Here is a 20,028-nt window from a genome sequence, read left to right as displayed (position 1 = left end):
GTAAAAGGCGTCCCTAATGAAATGGTTTGCCTTTAACCTGTCAACCTCCTCCTTCAGTGCTTTCTTCCTGTTTTCGTCCAGCTGCCTTTGCTTTTGTTGCTTTGGGGGAAAAATTTTGTCTATGTTTAGAGCATGGCTTGCTACATTCGGGCTTATCCCCACCATGTCGGAATGCGACCATGCGAAGACATCCTGGTTTTTCTTCAGAAAGCAAATTAATTGCTATTTTGTCTCATCTGGGAGGTGTTTCCCGACCTTCACCTTTCTCAAGGGTTCAGCTTCCTCGAGCTGAATTTCTTCGAGCTCCTCTAGAGGTTCGAGGTCAAATTTCTCCTCAATCCTCGGATCAATCTCCTCGTCGATTTCTAAGACCGTTCCATCTTTATTTTGTATGATAACGAGTGCCTGAGTGCTCGTTTGCTTCTTTCTCAAAGAGATGCTATAGCACTCTCTCCCTGCCAATTGGTCCCCTTTTAATGTCCCGACTCCGCTAGGGGTCGGGAACTTAAGGGCCAGATGCCTTACTGATGAAACTGCCCCCAGCCCGACCAGGGCGGGTCTCCCGAGCAGCACATTGTAGGCAGATGGCAAGTCTACCACCACGAACTCCATTATCTTGGTCACCGAGACTGGATAGTCTCCCAAGGTCACGGGGAGCTCAATGGATCCCATGCAGGCAGTTCCTTCTCCTGAAAAGCCGTACAAAGTAGTTGCACATGCCTTCAGGTTGCGAAGGGAGAGTCCCATTTTCTTGAGGATCGCTTTGTAAAGGATGTTGACTGAGCTCCCATTATCTATGAGAACTCGGTGGACTCTTTTGTTGGCGAGCTGAAGAGTAATAACCAGCGGATCATGATGTGGGAACTAAACATGGGAGGCGTCCTCCTCAGTGAAGGTTATGGGTTGTGATTCAATCCTCTGGCTTTTAGGTGCCCTAGGTTCGGGTTCATAAGGAGACCCGTCCCCTGTCTTAAGCTCGTTAACATATCTTTTTTGGGCATTCCTGCCCCCTCCTGTGAGATGAGGCCCTCCCGAGATGGTTATTACGTCCTCTCCATCTATCGGGGGGGGCTGTCCTCTTCCCGAGATCGGGAGTTATTATTTTGTGTCGTCGGAGGCGCGGCTACTCTCTGGCTTGCGGCCGTCTGACCAGTATTCTGGTTTTTTACATACTGCCGGAAGTAACCTCTCGAGATTAACCCTTCGATCTCGTCCTTCAGTTGTCGACATTCATCAGTTGTGTGCCCGGTGTCTCTGTGGAACCGGCAATACTTACTGGAATCCCTCTTGGATTTTTGATTTCTCATTGGGTCCGGACGCCTGAAGGGGACCTGGTTTTCATTAGCCAGGTATATGTTTTCCCGAGACTCGTTGAGCTCGGTGTGCACTTTATACACGGAGAAATACCTCTCTCCTTTCTTTTTCTTTCCTCCCTCAGCTTCGGGATTACTTCCTTCGTTCTTTTTCCTCTTGGATGGGTTCTCCGAGGCAGGCTTTGGCGCCGCTGGGTCTGCCGAGGTTGAGGCAGAGTTGATGTTTATCGTTGTAGTTTCAGACTGGGAGGTCGCTTTGAGCGTCGACCTCGCTTCCTCTACATTGACAAACCTCTGCGCTCGTCTGTTAAACTCGGTTATTGACCTTACCGGTTTCCCTTGCATGTCGTCCCAAAGGGCACTTCCTGGTAATACACCAGCTCGAATTGCCATTAGGTGTCCACTGTCATCCACATCCTGAGCTCGGGCTACTTCCAGATTGAATCTTGTTAAGTAACTCTTCAATGTTTCACCCGGTTGCTGCCGGACGTTAGTTAAGGTGGATGCTTCTGGTCTGACCCCTACCATTGCTCTGAACTGCTTCTTAAAGTCTTTAGACAACTGCTCCCATGAGGTTATTGAGTGTCTCTTGTACTTTTCAAACCAACTTTTGGCGGGTCCTGCCAATGATGTTGGAAACAACATGCACCTGAGCTCATAACCCACGTTACTGGCTCTCATGATAGTGTTGAACGTGCTCAGGTGACTACATGGATAGGTCTTTCCTTCAAACGTTGGGACATGAGGAATCCGAAACCCTTGAGGAAATTAAGTGTCAGAAATATGGGGAGCAAACGGTTCGAGCTCCTCATCTGAGTCCTCATATCGACTCAATCCTCGTTCATTCTTCAAAAGCCTAAAGGCTCTTTCGAGCTGACCGATTCTTTCTTGGACTGGGTCAGTAGGAGGTGCTGTCTGGAATTGACTGTCATTGGTCGTGATTCCAGGCTCGCGTCTCCGCGAGGGATCTCTACGCCTATTCAAGCGATCCCTCAGGTCCGGATTTGTTTGATTTCCATTCCCCCGACTCTGATTCAGATGATTGTGCAGGTCGGGACGTTTCTTGCGACTTCCAGTATTCTTACGACCTCGGTCATGTTTGCTGACGGACCTGGTCTCTCCGGATTCGTCACTGGTGAGACTCATTGCTCGGTTGTTTCGCGATGGATTCTTTCCACGTCGCCTCATCTCCGCGGTGCGAGACCGAGACGTCTGACTTCTCTCAGGTGGAGCGCCTCTCCGCTCCTGGAAAGTCTCTTGTCCATCCCCTGCACGCCCTTGATCCTGATCTCGAACAGGTTGAGCGTTTCTGCGGGGTGGCGAAGGATATCTTATGGGTGACGGAGGGAACCGTATAGGCGACGGTGGCTGCCACCCTTGTCGCGGCCTAGAGGGTCCAGAATTTGCCCGAGATGGGTCAGTCGCGTTCGGTGCGCTCCCAGGTACCTGAGTCCGAGCCTCTGCAGGGGTTCGGTTATTCTCAGTTCCCGCAGGCACTTCCACAGGCGGGTTAGGCGGGACCCGAGCTCGAGTACTCCTCTGGGGCCTAGGAGGAGCAGATGGCTCTGCTGGCGTCAAAGGTTGAGTCGGCCTTCTTGTGGCAGCATCCTTTCGCGGACGCCCACGGGGCCTCCGGGGAGGAACATGCACGTCCCTTGGAGGAGGGACTTGGTTTTCGCGCGGAGGCGGGGGCTGAGCCACCTGCGCCTCTGCGGCTATCCTAGTCAACTCCTCATTCCGTTTGTTGGCCTCTGCCAATAGCTATTTCAACTGCTGTTTTTCCAGTTCTACAATAGGAACGTAATGCTCAGGATTGTAGTACATATCCTCATCCCTTGGTGGAGGCGGTGGTCCCCGGGAATCAGAAGACCCACTCCTCTCCTCAACGTCCGGGTTCTCCATTGGTTGTTTTCCAGGACGTCTTGGGTAATTTTCTTCAGGGGTGTTCTGATTGTTTGTGGCCATGATTTTCTCAGGGATGAATGCTTAAGGCTCTCAATGAAAGCACCAAACTGTTGACACCGTTTTTCGTCAACAGTGAAAGAAGAGCACGTAAACAATAACTGAAAATGGCCAATTGAAATAAAACAATGTAAACACACGATTTTTACGTGGTTCAGCAGTTAAATCTGCCTAGTCCACGAGTCTTTGTTATTAAACTCAAGATTATCTCTAGGAATTCTTCAAGAATGAATTCTCCAGAGTTTTCTCTCAAGGATCAGAATTTCGGTCCTTTACAATGGTGCATGGCCTCTCTATTTATAGAGAAGGCTAAAGAATACTATCCCACATATTTTGGGTAGTTACTCTTTTTGTATAAATAAAATTAATGGCTTTAAATGCCTATAATCAGATATAAAAGGAAACGTCCCCTGAAGACCAGGGGACGTATAACTGACCAAATAATATCTCATGATTCTAGGGGATTTACAATAATAAATGAGGATTACATCTCATATTTATAACACTTGTAGATATTCAAGGTGGTTATCATGTATCTCTAAGGCTTTAGCCTCCCAGGTTTCCCGTCACCTTTCGAGCTGGAGACATCTTCCGAGGTCACATGGCTTTCGAGATCGTATGTGCGTCAAGCTCGGGACCCTTGACCCGAGGTCATCCCTGGAGATGAATGCTTCCTCGGAGCTATCTTTCGAGATCATGAATACTTCGAGGTCACCATACTCGAGGTTGTCTATGTCCTGCAGGCTCGACATGCAATCCTGGAGCATGTTTCCAACCTTATGAGTCTACTTACCTGCGAATTCCAACTTTCGAGGTCATATTTTGCATAGCTCAAAATCTGGGTGTAACAAAAGCCATTTATTTTATTTACACAAAAAGAGTAACTACCCAAAATATGTGGGATAGTATTCCGCAGCCTTCTCTATAAATAGAGAGGTCATGCGCCATTGTAAGGGATCAAAATTCTGAACCTTGAGAGAAAACTCTGAAGAATTCATGCTTAAGAATTTTCACAGATAATCTTGAGTTTAATAACAGAGACTCGTGGATTAGGCAGATTTAACTGCTGAACCACGTAAAAATCGTGTGTTTGTATTGTCATATTTTAATTGACCATTATCAGTTATTGTTTACGTGCTCTCCTTTCACTGTTGACGAAAAACGGCGTCAACAATATCAAATAAGAGAAAAATACAATTATAAATATTGATGATTGATGATAATAATTATAATATTTTGTAAAACTATTCACTTTTGAATAAAAAACATAATTATAATATAATCAGAAAAATAGATATATAGAGAACCGAAAACTATTATGTAATTTTTAATTAATTTTTTTTTGTATTTTCCAATGATTAAGTAGTTAAGATATTTAAGCAAATTAAATTTTTAATTAAATTAATATGTATATATATATTAATATTTTTAATTGTTAAGATATTTTAGAAAATAGAAAATGAATAAAAATTAGATTAAATGAGAAAATAAAAAGAGTGCTTTGAATAAATTTTAGAGTCTCACGTAATCTCCTCGAAACTCTCATTTATATATAGATATAAATATATAGATTTAATATTTACTAAATTACATAGCGAAAAGAAAAATTGAAAATTTGGTACGTGGGTTCTTTAAAATTCATATATACAGTGTAAATCGATATACTCAGAGTTTACTTTCTTTAGTGAAAATAATAATAATTAGAATTTTAAATAAAAATGACAGCATCAAGCGATTCAACACTCGATAATAAATTTTAATTCTCATTAATATTCAGGTATTATATGTTCTTACCAATATCAAGATAGTTCTCTTTCTAAGGAAGAGAACTGCCTGCAAAAGTAACATATTATTTTGTAACGATTTATGGGTTAAAACTGAAAAAATTAATAAAATATTAAAGAAAATAAAAAATTAGATACTTTAGATTGTAAAATGTTAATTATAAAATGATATAATAATATAATAAAATCTAATTGTGATAACTGTTTAGTTAAACCATATGTGACCATTCTCATTGACAACTCTTTCATGCTATTATTATTGGATAACTACTCTTACGTATGACTATATTAGAATCAATGTATTTATAAGTATGTGTATTATAATTTGGTTAACAGAAAAAAATAGTAAAAATAGATTATAAAAAATATAGGTTGTCACCTTCTCATTTATATATAGATATAGATATAAATATTTTGTAAAACTATTCACTTTGGAATAAAAAAACATAATTATAATATAATAAGAAAAATAGATATATAGATAATTGAAAATTATTACATACTTTTTAATTAATTTTTTTAGTATTTTTCAATAAATAAGTAGTTAAGATATTTAACTAAATAAATTTTTAATCAAATTAATATGTATATATATTGATATTTTCAATTGTTAAGATATTTTAGAAAATAGAAAATGAATAAAAAAATTAGATTAAATGAGAAAATAAAAAGAGTGATTTGAAGAGATTTTAGAGTGTCACATAATATCCTTGAAGCTCTCAATTATATATATATATATATATATAGATTTTCAATTGTTAAGATATTTTAGAAAATAGAAAATGAACAAAAAATTAGATTAAATGAGAAAATAGAAAAAATAATTTGAAAAGATTTTAGAGTGCCACATAATCTCCTTGAAGCTCTCCTTTATTTATATATATATATATAGATTGTATAGAAACTGCTGGAGGAATAGATAACAATCTCTCTTGAAAAATCAGTGCAAGAGTTATCATACGTTATTATACTTTCAACGGTAGTCAGTCACACGACACATTTCTAGTAAAAAAAAACTCTTCTCTATTACATCCATAATTTATGTAATATGAGATGGAGAGAAACCCTTGTCAAAACTTTTAAGAGCCACGTGCGCGGGTAATTTGATTTTTTTTAGTTGAAAAAAAAAGGGTAAAAAAGACTCCACGTTTTGATTGTTCCTGGGATAAAGATGTGACCAGTATTCATTATTTAACTTCAAAACAAGAATAAGAAAAATATTTTTGATAAGTAACTCTTTTCTCTCGACTCTCGTACGAGTTGATTAATAGTACCCAGCTCAGCTGTCCATATAAATATCATGCATGTATAACAAGAAAAGTCAAGGCAGAATTACATGATTCCCATATGCACTCAAAAGGAGAAAAAAAAATTTCCCGTATTAAAGGGAAAAAAAATAAAGATCCACGACCGTATTAGCGTGAACCAAAGAATTTTTTTTTTTTTTTTTTTGAAATGGAGAATATTTGATTGTTTGTTATATATAAATGAAATTAATTTATAATCACCATAATTTCTACTATTGCACTCGGCAGCCGTGCTCGGTATTGAGATAAATCAACCCACGCTTGATCCTCTGCAAGGGAAAAATATACATATTATTAAATAGAAAATATATATATATACCACAAAATATCACAGCAAGGAAAATGACATACATATAAATATACATATATATATATATATATATTCATTTAAGATTGATGATAGCCAATTCTTTCCTTTGTCATTCAAACATTAATACTATGGAGAAATGGAAGACTAAGATCATCAAAATGTTCCATGAATACTACAGACCTTTTAGAATTTGGCCGCAGAATATTTCTGGTCTTTTTTCTCTAATTAGCATAGCTAACTAGCAATTATTTGAAATAAAGAACAGTAGTGAAAAAAATATCCTCGTGAAATTCACGTGCACAACCAAAGATTCACTACCTCTGTTGTATCTCTCATGCGCAGTAGCTCCAATCTTTCTTGAGGCCTCAGATTTGATAGGGTAACAAGCTGCAGCCAGGTATATGTTACTTTTTAGTTACAAAAGATGTATCCATTCATTCTCCATAATCTATGTTAATTAAAATGAAAAGTTACCCAGAAGCTGAAGCGCTCAGGATCTTGGACTGTGGGCATCATTGTCTCCAGGTTATGAATTTGCTCGAGTTTTCTTTGATCTATACATAAATTGCATCAGAAACATTAATAATATACAAAAAATGCAATACAAGAACTAAGAGAGTGATAAACCTTTACTAGTACAAGACTATACGAGCAGGGAAGATTTAAATGAATTCAATCATGACATGATGAAAAAAATTATAACATTTTAGCACAAGCTACCATCACAAACGTAGCAACATCATTAATGACACCACAAACTTGAAAAATGAAATGTTAGTCAATGTTTCTCATTGAAAAAAATGGACTTGACAAGCGGTTTCCTAGGTAACGGATTACCATCTTGTGCTGTCTGTTTTGCCCTCCTCATCCATGACCGAGTGTACTCTCCTGCATTACGTGTCAACTCCAGTAACTGTAACCATATCAAAATTGGACCATAAGGATGCAACAGATACGTATAAAATCAGATCAAAAGCTCACTAAGTAGGGTGAAAAATATATCCCTCTGGTGACGTGTTGAGTACCAAATGGGAAGCAAAACTTACTTCTTCTCTTTCTGTCGTCCCTTCTGGTGGGATATTATCCTGTATCCATTCGATCTCAGCAACACGATATCTGTAATACACAGAGAGATAATAAATAACAAAAGAAGCTGCATATCAAATGAGTAGCAAAAGAAATCATATAGAATATTCGACACTTCAGAATACTCAAATTACTTACCCATCTTGATCCCAAGCCCTGATTATTCGAAATCGTCGGCGACTTTCAATCTGCATCAGACTTGCTTTATTACTCACAAATTAATTTTTTTTGTTTATTTTTTACTTTATACTGCTGGAATAACGCATATGAACAGCTCGAAAGATATGAAATGCAATTTCACAAAGTATTTACTAAAATGGAATATTTATTGTTTACAAGAGAGCCTATCCTACGTTTTCATGGATATAAGAGCCCATTTCGATGAAACTGCTAACAGAAGAAAATACAATTATAGAACCAAAACACTAGAATAAAGAGGAAGGCAATAGAGGGGAAAAAATATAAACAAAATTTACTTGGCATGGATTATTTCAAGAGAATATTGATAGTCTCGGACCACAGTTTCTATGGAACTGATGGCGCAATGCCATTAATGACAACATCAGCTTAAGAGTAGGCATGGAAGAAAGCAATTTTGCAAACCTCCCTTTTCAAGTTCAAGTTTCACAAGACTATTTGAACAATTAATTTTATGTATTTGTTTTATTAAAACAATTAGCATTTATTTATGAATTTATTGGTCATCCCCTGAAGCTGAACCCTACAATCTTTTGGAAAAAACTACTAGGGATCGAAACCAGACCTTACAGGAGCAAATCATGGGCCCAACCAATTGATACTCCTCTAGAGTGCTCAATAAATGAATATTATCTTACAAAAGTTATGAACAGAATCATAAGTTTATGAGACAATGAATAAGGGAGTACGAGATCTAAAAGGACAGTCAAACAGTTTATCTTGGAAAATGGTGTCACAATTAGAAGGAAACTTTATTTCCACATTCCAAATGAGTAAGTCAACTAAAATCCTTGTCAATGAATTAACAATATTCATCCATTGCATTGTCATACTGGTTCAAAGAACCAAATTTACAATGGGTTAGCAACCTCTGAGATTTTGTGTTTACAATGAAATCTAGGTTACTTTCCGTGAAAAATTAATCAGTACAAGTTTACCTCTGTTTTCCTTTTCTGAGGAAACAAATGTTAAAAAGTTTACCTTTCATCTTTATGGCAGCATAGAATACAAAAGTAAAAGGAAACGTATTAGCAAATATCACCAGAAAAGTTCTGTCTTTGTTAGGTTTTTTTTCTCTCTTTTTTAATGGAAAATAATTCAGAATTTCAGTTAATTATAGAGAAACTCTGATCAACCATAATGCACTCAACCAAAATAAAAGATGCAAAATTAAAAACTATGTCTGACCTCCAGGTAGAAACGCCCATCTGGAAGTGGTTCACACCTGCATGTATGATAAAAGATAAGTGCAAAATTAAAAGCAAAATTTAAGGAATAGGTCACATATAATGAAATGTTAATGAGTAAATAACTGAAAAGCTAGGAAAGCTACTTGGAGAGTGAGAACAAAAATTAAAGACCTACTCAGTTATCTCAACTTCACAAGCAAAATCGGCTAAGGAACTCGTTGAAGGATCAACAATAACCTGCAGAATTTACACAAAGACAATAAACAGATTTGATAATTCTGATATACTTGAACATGAAGAAGAAGAAGAAGAAGAAGGACCAGTAAAAATAACGCACCATTCCCATCCGACGACTCCCTTCCATTATCCTTCTCACCTGTGTTTCAAGTGAAACTTTATATCAATAACATATACTCTGGCAAAAACATAAATTAAAGGATATTGTATAAGGTACATATTTGCTGAAAAAAATAGAACTTTAGAAAGAAGTTAAATAAATTTCAGGCTTTAGAATTGACTCGTATTATATAACTATTCAGCTATTTCCTCTTATCATAGTCACCTTTTGGTTACAAATTTTCTAAAATAATTATTTGAAACCTAGAAACCGAATATAACTTAGAAACACATACACAATAATCTGATAGACTTGAAAATATATACAAAATGTCAAACTTACATTACATGCAAGTTCAAAGCTTGATGATGTACATTTATAAATAAGAAACTTTGCAAACAATTAAATATTGGCAATACATTTCAACACTGTAATACTTAAACCAACTCACCATTAGTCTATATCGAGGTTCAAATATATGCAGTGGAAATTTTTGACATGGAATGACAACATCCATGACAAAAAGAGGCAGTAAATCGACACCAAAGTTCGTCAAACTTTCATGATCTGACTTTCTTGCAGCATATTCCTCTGGGAAATTCTTTTGTATAATGCTGTTAAGTGTAACACTAACCAAAACAAAAACAATGCCATAAAGCTGTGCTCTTGCAAAAATTCTATGAAAACTCGAAACTCTACAATTCAACAAACAGGAAAGAAGCTTCAGAAATTAGACTCATACCCTACCAAAATGATTGACAAAATTCAACTTTCAGAATTTATTTTAACAGATTATTTGAATTATTAGCATTGACTAGAGAATGATTAGAGTGGCACCAAGGAAATAAAGATGATTGAAAAGTTAGTACCATTATGTTACCTCTGTTTAAGCCTATGATCTTGCAGAGTCAAACGAATTATTTAAGCAATGTTGGTCTATCTACCAATCAAATGATTATTAGCCTACACTGTTTTTATATAATTCTAAATGATCTCACTCGTGAAAGGGAACCCATACATGTGTTGCCCCATACCAAGCACATGGTTGTAACAAAAGCATAGGGACGAAGCTTCACTGATGCATGAAAGGTAAAACTGATACAAGTATCTCAATTAATTATCAACAGTGAGAAACTTATGATGACAACTAGAACCCATGGAAAGGAATAGTTGCTTTGTATGATGAGCTTCTCTCACAAGTAAAATTCAAGGTAGGTAGGGGGGATAGATTCAGATTTTGGGAGGATGTTTGGATCGGAAATGGACCTTTCACATCACTGTTCCCTAATCTAGCAGCAGTTTCCTTGGGTAGAAAGAAAAGTATTGCAGAGTTGGTGGTAGGGGGAGGAGGGGTCTGTACAAAATTGCTGGGATTTTGTGGCATTGTTGGTGGTAGCAAACTCTGACATATGCTGGGATTTTTCTTTCAGGAAGAATTTGAATGACAGAAACTGCTGAGTTGATAGAACTTTTACAGCTGATAGAACACTTGACTCTTTGTGGCATTGTGGAGGAAAGGAGGATTTGGCTACCAGATCAAAGTGAGATCTTTTCATGCATTTCAGCTTTTGGCAGTATGGTTTCACAGGATAAAGAGCTGAATGGGCCAAATCTATCTGGAAGAGTATTGTCCCTTCCAAGATTAAAGTGTTTGGATGGCTTCTAGCATTGGAGAAGGTGAACGTGCACAGGAATGTACAACACAGACAACCTTACCAATCCTTGTCTCCTGGCTGGTGTGTGTGCTGTAAGGAGGACGGGGAAGGCATTAGCCATTTGTTTATGGAGTGCAGGTTCACCAGGAAACTAAGGTCTAGATTGTTACACGAATTTGGAATTCATTGATGTATGCCTCAGACATGTATTCAGTTATTTGAGTGCAAACCAAATGGGGGCAAAAAAGCATCAGTCGTGTGGATGTCAGCCTTACTTGCTGTTTTTTGAGGAGTCTGGCTTGAAAAAAGAAATAGTAGAATCTTTGAAAATAAGGAAAATTCAGTGGACAATCTGTGGGAAAAGATTAAACTTTGGGTGGCAACCTGGGTTTATAAAGCCAAGGATTTTGAAGGAATATCTTTTCTGGACCTAAGTAGAAATTGGGAGAGTTTTATGTATTAAAATGTGTTTTTTCTTCTTCCCTTGGCTGTGATGTAAATAGCTTTTTCTCTGTTTGTTCTTGTTTGTTTTTGTATAAATTTTGTACAGTACTTTGTTGGTGTTTGTAACCACGGTCTGCCTACGCCATAACCGAGGGCTCACAATATATTTGGGAGGAGGTCACTCATGGACATGTGACCTTTGACATTTAAAAAAAAAAAAAGTGAGAAACTTACCTGATAGAACATGTTCTTGGACTAATGAAAAGAACTTTCCGGCACAATGGACATTTATTACCTAACATTTGCAACAAGGATTAGAAAGTAAATATAAATTGAACATATCTTCCAAAAATAGGATCAACTGCACAATAAATTGGACATCGTATTTTTTTTAAAAAAGAATAGGATCAATTATGCATTAAAATACTCACTACGATCCATCGACCGAAACAGACATGAGCGACAGAAAGAATGTCCACAAGGAGTTGTGATAGGTTCATAAAATAACTTCAGGCATAATGAGCAATTAAATTCATCACTGAGTTCTGGCCTTCCGTGGTATCTATTACCCATCAAACTGCTTTGTATATTCTCCAAATTCTGAAGAGAACTCTGAAGGGAAATGCTACATATAATCACAAAGAAAAGCATCAAGTATTACAAAATGGTACATTTTACAGGAGTAGGAGTTAGCAGGCTACAGTACATATATTAGCATGTAATTTTTTTTTTTTTTTGGTAACCGAGGGTATCAGGGGCCCCACCCCCACTAATCCCTCGAGACCCTGGCGCTTTCAACCGGAGACTGCCCTAGTGGCCCCAAGAAGGTTTGTATTGGCTCGTGGGGAATCGAACCTGGGATGGGTAAGATCCTCAAGTTCGCCCTTACCACTTGTGCCACCCCTTGGGGTTCAGTACATATATTAGCATGTAATTGACTGAATCGCTATGATTTCAGGTATTACCTAGAAGGATCCACCTGAAGACCAGAAAGAAGAACACCTCGGGCCATCTCATATCTCTCCAACTGCCATGAAATGAAGGTCAAATTAACAAACCAAAAAAACAAGAGAGAGAGAAAGAAAGAAAGAGTCAAAAATCAACAACTAGGGGTGGGGGAAGCAATGATGTTGTTAACACACAAGTGACACCCCTTCTTCAGACATAAAAACAACCATTATGCTGAAGCATTGGGATTTTGAAGTGCTTCATGGGACCAAAAAAAATGGCATACTTAAGCTTCCTAATTCTAGAAGCAGGTGTTAATCTTCTTATTGTTTATTTGTTAGGCATTTTGGAAAACATAGTTATTTCATTAACTCTGCTTGGCTTTGTTTGTGTGTGTAAGTGGGAAGTGTGAGTGTTTGGGGGGGGGGAGGTCTCAAGTTCGAAGCTAAAACAAATATGAGACGTTGAGCCCAGAATACCAGATTAAAACACCTCCATTTTGAATTGTAAAGGAATGGTGTCAAATTCTTACCAAAATGAGAGCACTGGCCTTTAACATGTATGGTTTAACTGCATTACTTCGTAGGTTGATCAGCTTCTCTGCATCCTTTAAGGCAAGCTGAAACAATTTTTTTAAGACTGTAAGCAAGAGAAACTTTTGCTTAAACTATGAGCCAGATAGACTTACTTCAGCATGTGTTGTAGGATCCAGCCCATTCAATGGTCTATCTTCAGAAGTTGATGGAGGTCTTTCTATCAAATATTTACTATACCTGCTTCAGAGAAGGGATCATTAGTGAAACTGCAAAGAAAACTTTTCTAAAATATGATTAGAAAAGCAAGTGATAAATAATCAATGGCACTAGAAAAGAGGTGAGCCAATCAATGACTAACATTTAACCTGATATAAGCAGTAGATCGGTTGCTGAGAATAATAGGATCGCATGGTTTGATGCTATTAGCTTTTATGTAACAATTAATTGCCTGAAGAAGAAATACGTTCGATGAGCACAAAAAAGTAAGAATTCGTAACCAACATTCTACAAAAAATTTGTAAAGCACAATATTTGATGTCTCCTCAATTTAAAAAAATTTAGCACTAACAATCCACATTTTATTTTATTTTATTGGAAAAATTAAGCTTGCAAGCATAGCAAACAAGTAGTATAAGGCACAAGTATCTTCAAAAAGAATCATAACATACTCAAAATAGCTATACATTTGACGAGAAAAGTAAAAGAAAAGCTAAAGGTTATACATCTACTCACTTACACGGAGACCATGTTCTCAAGTTGAATCTCTACTATGTGCAACCACATTTGATCTCTACCAAACATAACATAACCAACTCTTTGAATTCACTTAGTGTTTTAACCTATAAAACTCAACCAACTTCTTATAAAACACAAAATAATTGTGGATGACTGTAGTAGTGTAGTTATCTATTTAGCTCAGTATTTTCCATCACGATCCTTAAATCCTCTAACATATATTTCACAGCTTCATAAGGATTATGTTAAAAAGTCAAACCTATTTTTTAAAACATGTAGTTGCTCCTCCAGTAGACTCCCATAATTACAAAAATAAAACATTATAGGAGATATTACCCTAAACTCTAGCTTCTAGGGAACTAAAATAAAACAATTAAATTGAAAGCATAAGAAAATAACACAAGAATATTGCCACCTCCTCGTAACGCCTCTCTCTAAATGCTTGATTTCCTCTCTGCATGAGTTTAAAAACATGAGTAAATGTGTCCAAGGGCAATGCTCCCTCTCCTTCATTTGCCTACATTATAAATTTACAATCAGTGTTGTTCATCTTGATTCTCGATCATAAATTAAGACAGCCAAATCTAAATTACCTTAGTTTATTAATATATAAAATGTCAAGATTCTTAATCTTAATTTTTTTTTTCTTAAACAGGTAAACTAATATTCTATAATGAAAACCATGATATGAACCAGTTCTAACAAGCAAATAACTTTAGATTTTTAATAAGTTTTTAATATATATAAATACATATACACAAGGCATTGTCCATTTTGGATGAACCAATGTTCAGAAACCAAAAGAAAAAAAAAACACTTATATACGCTCACTTTTCCTTGGATTTTACACTGGAAAAGAAAGTAAACAAAATTATTTAAGCTTTTAATGGAAAATGTTCTTGGCTGGCAAATAATTGGAAAGGAAAAACAAAAGAAAACAAACAAAATATCTTATATATATACATATATATATTTATTATTTAAAAAAAACTAAGGAAATACCCACTGTTGTCAGCCAAAATTTCATAGTATTAATTAGAACATTAGGCGAAGTTGCCCGGAGAAAATTCTCTTTTTCTCCGCACCGAAAAAAAATAAGATTCAATAAAATATACGTTTTTTGGAAAGTAAAACGAAATATGACAAAATAAAAACCGAAATTCTATCATTGAACCGAAAGAAAAAAAATCAACACAGTTTTAAAACAGAAAGAAATTTTTTAAGATTTCATCTGTTTTTATCTGGCACTTTCTCGAGAACCAAACAGCCTGGCAACGAAAAATAAAATTAAAAAAAAAAAAAAAAAAGGAATAGACGATCACCCGAATGTAGTCATCAACATCGTCAATTCCGTGAAGGACAAGAGCAGAGGGCGGACGTTCAACGCCGCCAGACATGGGAGAATGGTGGAAAAGCCAGAATCTCTGAGTGTGGAAAAACCAGTAGAAAGAAGGAATTGTAGCTTGCTTCACAAGTAGGAAGAAGACCAAACCAAATGAAAGAGTGCGGACTGAGAAGGAGCGTTGAAGAAAATGGTTCCTTCTCCTCTACACTTCTTCTTCGACTCACTCACGCACGCACGGACCAAATTTCGCTACGTGTTTCTCTCTCGAAACTCGCCCTTCTTACGCCTTTTATGCCATTCCTCTTTTTTATTCTTTTTTGGGTTATTTTTTATTTTCCCTCGATAAATTAAATAGTGGCCGAATAGAGAATAGAAGAGGCCAACTTTTTTATTTTTGGAAAATTAGGATACTATTTTTTTTTTAATTTATAAGTGATTTAATAATAATAGGTAACATAAATAAATAAAAATGATGTGTACCACGTTAGGGCGTGCTCCCACGCGTTAGAAATAGTTTTTCTTAAAAAGGAAACTAATTAATACAATACCCATTAATAAATAATAACTAATACAAACTTAAGAGAGTTGTAGTAGCATCATCACTTTCAAACCAACCACAAAGATATGATTAAAAGTATGCCACATCGTTTAATTAGTTGTTTTGTTTGGTATAAGATAGTAAATTAGAATTTCACTTGATATAAAAAAGTATTTGTTATTTCTAAAATTTACCACTCATTCGACTTTGCTCCACTAATAATTTTTTTGTTTTTGAATGGTTTAAGATTTGTCACACTCGTACCATTTTGACAAAGTCTTGTTTCTAAATGTACAAACAAAAGTTATATTGTAACTATTTAATTTGTGTAACACATTAAAAATATTTTCATTTTCTTAATAAAGAAAAACACTATTTCAAGTTTTTATTAACATATGGGATAAGGGAGATTTAGAGAATGAATAGACGACAAAACATAACACAATTAAATATTTAATAAAAGAGGAAAACGCCGATTTGATACCGTTGTTACGGCAACCGTCGAAGACTATCTTTACAAATATTAGAAGGCAAATTTGTATACTTCCACTCAACAAAATAAATCTATAAAATTACTCTAGATTATCATACAAAAAAGTACACACTATGAATAATGTGCATTATCCCTTACTTACGTGAACATAAATAATATAAATAAACAAAGTAATAATATTAGGAGCCTATAAACATGGTTGATGAGGATACAAACCATTCCAAACTAATTTAATTACTAAAAATTTGATATTAATAACAATTATATTAGATTTGATTTTAAAATTTAGATATTAGATCATTGGGAGAATATGATTGTCAAAATCTGATTACTAACCGAACCAATCTGATCTTTATTTATTTATTAAATTACATATTATGTAAGAGAAGTGTTACGTAATGACAAAATTTCAAACGCGTATACAGCCACAAACTTTCTATTTGACACGTGGCAGCTAATCCATGTCAGATTTTGTTTTTATTTTTTTAAATGATTCAATTCCTAAATAGGCACAGTAAATTTATTTATTTGATATCTATTTTTTTTTCTCAATTATTTTTTGTTAAACCTATTACTATTTTATTATATATTATAAAATTTATAATATATATATATATATACTACACCATAGATAATATATATACGTTGGAAGGAGCATCTAAAATCTAACAAATCTCAAAGTTATTAAAAGAAAAAATTAACTTTTTTTTAAAATGAACCAAGTCCTTAATTGGCCTAGGATATTTATTTATTTGACATCCATTTTTTTTCTTAGACATGCACTTATATTTTTTATTGAACCTATATGTAAAATATTATCTATAACAAATAATTTATTTTTTTAAATAAAATTATGAAATACTTTCAACTAAATTATTATTATTATTATTTGCGGTAAAAGTACTCAAGTTATTTGTAGCATTTAAGTACCCAAGTTATTTTTTTGGCAGTAAAAATATATTTTGTCCATATTTTGGTGCAGTTTGGTACAATCATCAATTCTCACAATTAAGTTCGTCTGTAAAACGTAGACAAAAGTACATACTTAAATTGATATTTGCAGTGAAAGTACTCAATTTAAAAGATATTTGCGGTGAAAGTACCTAATTTAAGAGATATTTGCAGTGAAAATATCCAAGTTATAAGCAAATTTCACACCAAGTAGGCGTACTTAACGTCGAAACAGACAGCTGCACTAAACTGCACCAAAATATGGACATGAGGTATTTTTGCCACCAAAAAAATAACTTGAGTACTTAAGTGCTACAAACACCACAAATATTCATTATTATTATACAGTCAAAGTCATGATAAAAAATAAATCATGACCTTAACTATATAATAATAATAATAAGGGATATTTACGACATAAGTACCTAATGTTTGGGAAAAATACATGGCATAAGCCCAATCTATTTTTTTAGCAGGTAAAGTACCTAAACATCCTAAAACTCCAATTCTATTCAATTCCGTCAATAAGGTTTTCGTTAATAAGCCATAGTGGACTCGTGTAAGCTCCTGATTATACCCAGGTTTAATTTTAAAAAACTAAATAATTATTATTACATTTAATTTATTAAGTTATTATTATTATTATTTGATTTTTACAACCTAAAAACAAAATACACACCTTTCCTAATAAAAAATTCATAAAACAAAAAACCCATAATAATAAAACGCAAAATTCCATTGAATCGAACTTACCAGAAAGAGAGAGCTCATGCGAAACCAATAGAACCAGCTTAGATTTCATAAACTTAAGTGGGTTTGGAGTAGCTCCAACGATTAAACCAAAGGAGGGGACCGTATTGGGCCTCTTGTCAATGACGTCAAGTTCTGATCACGAGTATCGAAGGGGACTCTGAAGAAGAAGAAGAAGACGATCAGGGTAGAGACCGAAAGCATGACGAGGAATGCGAGGAGCCACTGCTTCTGCGAGGCGACCCAACCAACTAAGTGCTTCGCCATCTGTGTGAGAAATCAAAAAGGAAACAAAGCTTCTTCCTAAATCGAGGTTCTACATTCTAGGGCTTGGATTTGGGAGTGGAAATGGTGAGTCTTGCACATTTGGTTGAATGGGGGTTCGAGATAGTTGTGAAAATGAACGACTTTTCAGATGAGTTTTGGGGTTAAAGATCGAAACTTTGCAATAAATATGGTAAAAGATAGATTGAAATATATGAAATTTGATTTGATTTTGATAGAACCGTTTTGGCGTTTTGATTTCAGCTGCCTTGAGATTTAAAGGCAGCCTCAGTCGTAGTCAAAGTAGCCTTTGAGAACGAACATTTATTCCTCTAGGAACTTACCATAAATGGCACCTGGAACCGATGCTTCCTTCCACGATATTGTAGTCGTCTTCTTTGGCAAGCTGAACCAGAGCAAATGCCTCCTCCTCCGTCGTCCCTCATCTTCGTCAATGCAAGGCTCGTTGTCTTCGTCAATGGGGTTGTCAAGAGTTTGGGTATTTTTCGTGAGTTTGGAGTAGAACTGAACTTGGGGTTTTAGTTTTTAGGTTTTAAAAATCAAATAATAATAATTTAATAAATTAAATTTAAAAATATTTTTTTCTTCAATTTTTTAAAATTACACTTAGGTATAATCTGTAGCCTACACGTGTCTATTATGGTCCACTAACGGAGACTCTATTGATAGAATTATAGTTTTAGGATGTTTTGGTACTTTACTCGCTGTTATCCAAAAAATTGACATGTCTGACATTGCATTAGGCTTGGACACGTGGAATAAACTGGGCAAAGCCCCCTAGGGCATATGACAAGTCATTGCTCAGTACACTTGACAGAGAGCGGTCGGTCGGTGCGACATACAGGTAAACCTAGTTGGCAGAAAGCAGTTACACTCACTGTTCACAGTCCGCAAGAATCGTCCAACTACCCACAAAGAGCACTTAACATTCCTGAAGACTCGGTCAAACCTCCTAACAAATAGGATTGTAACTACTTGCGAGAAGAAAGGGATATTTCCCCATCAATTATGCTTAGACGCAACACTTGGACGAAATGGACAGTATTGTTAGGAATGAGTTTCCTAATACGCAGTTGAATGGTGGTGGGGTTGGCCCAGTATACAATAAAAATTTTGTAATATATTTAAACTACATTTAAATATGCGAATCCATTAATATACATACATTAATCATAAGCAAGATAGGAATAGAAATCATACCTCTTGAAGCATATCAAGTGTCTCTGCTATCTTTCCGTAATAAGAACGACCTTCCTATCCAAGCTACTCCCAGGTACTCAAACCAAGATCTTCCACAACGTTGTCTACACCTCAAGAAGTGTGTGGGCACTTAGAGAATAAATGATAGTTTATTTGTGATTCAACTTGATGCACTCAACACATGAGATTAAGATAATAGGCCTGAGAATTGGTTCTTTATTTTTCAGGGAGAGAAAAATATCGTTCTATTTTTCACAGAGCGAATAGACTAAGTGTTATATTATTTCATATAATATAATATTAGATTAAATAATGTGACAAAATGTGATTTGTCACACAAATGTGATTTGTCACACAAATGTGATTTGTCACACCTTGTAACATATTATTGAGAGTCACAAAATTGGACTAATGTGTGTGCCCAAATGTGACATATTTTGGAGTTACAAAATCAGTTACAAATTTGTAACTCCCAAATATTACCCAATAATGTGTATATTATATGTTACACATTTGAGATTGGATTTCATAAAGTCATGATGATATATGACTGTTGGAGACATGTTTTTAACTCCCAATAGGTGTTTGGAGGTTACAAAATCATGTGGGAAAAGATTTGAGACGTTTTGGAAAAATGACTTTTTTGTGCTGAAAATGGCCT

At 35.5% G+C, this 20,028-nt stretch overlaps 1 protein-coding gene across 3 annotated transcripts; it reads right to left on the bottom strand.

Annotated features, from left to right (window-relative positions):
- Positions 1-6,268: 6,268 nt before the first annotated feature.
- On the bottom strand, positions 6,269-18,632 carry LOC133830642 (uncharacterized). Of its 3 annotated transcripts, XM_062260657.1 has the most exons (19): positions 18,491-18,632; positions 17,886-18,149; positions 14,221-14,322; positions 13,436-13,518; positions 13,223-13,307; positions 13,067-13,153; positions 12,552-12,613; positions 12,018-12,211; positions 11,821-11,881; positions 9,939-10,116; positions 9,488-9,526; positions 9,326-9,387; positions 9,149-9,185; positions 7,901-7,950; positions 7,723-7,792; positions 7,514-7,589; positions 7,151-7,230; positions 6,995-7,063; positions 6,269-6,635 (listed from the first exon to the last, which is right to left on the bottom strand). In XM_062260657.1, the coding sequence occupies exons 2-19, from the start codon at positions 17,901-17,903 to the stop codon at positions 6,579-6,581; spliced, it is 1,410 nt and encodes a 469-aa protein (XP_062116641.1). In that variant the 5' UTR covers positions 17,904-18,149; positions 18,491-18,632; the 3' UTR covers positions 6,269-6,578. The 3 variants fall into 3 exon arrangements, with proteins under 3 accessions (XP_062116641.1, XP_062116640.1, XP_062116642.1); XM_062260656.1 differs by lacking the exons at positions 17,886-18,149; positions 18,491-18,632 and adding an exon at positions 15,128-15,434; XM_062260658.1 differs by lacking the exons at positions 14,221-14,322; positions 17,886-18,149; positions 18,491-18,632 and having other exon boundaries at positions 13,429-13,518.
- Between the last annotated feature and the right edge of the window lie 1,396 nt (positions 18,633-20,028).

The sequence above is a fragment of the Humulus lupulus genome, chromosome 4 (assembly GCF_963169125.1).
Source record: "Humulus lupulus chromosome 4, drHumLupu1.1, whole genome shotgun sequence".
Classification (NCBI taxonomy): Eukaryota; Viridiplantae; Streptophyta; class Magnoliopsida; order Rosales; family Cannabaceae; genus Humulus; species Humulus lupulus.
Note: the sequence above shows the minus strand (reverse complement) of the source record. Positions and strands in the feature narration are given on the sequence as shown.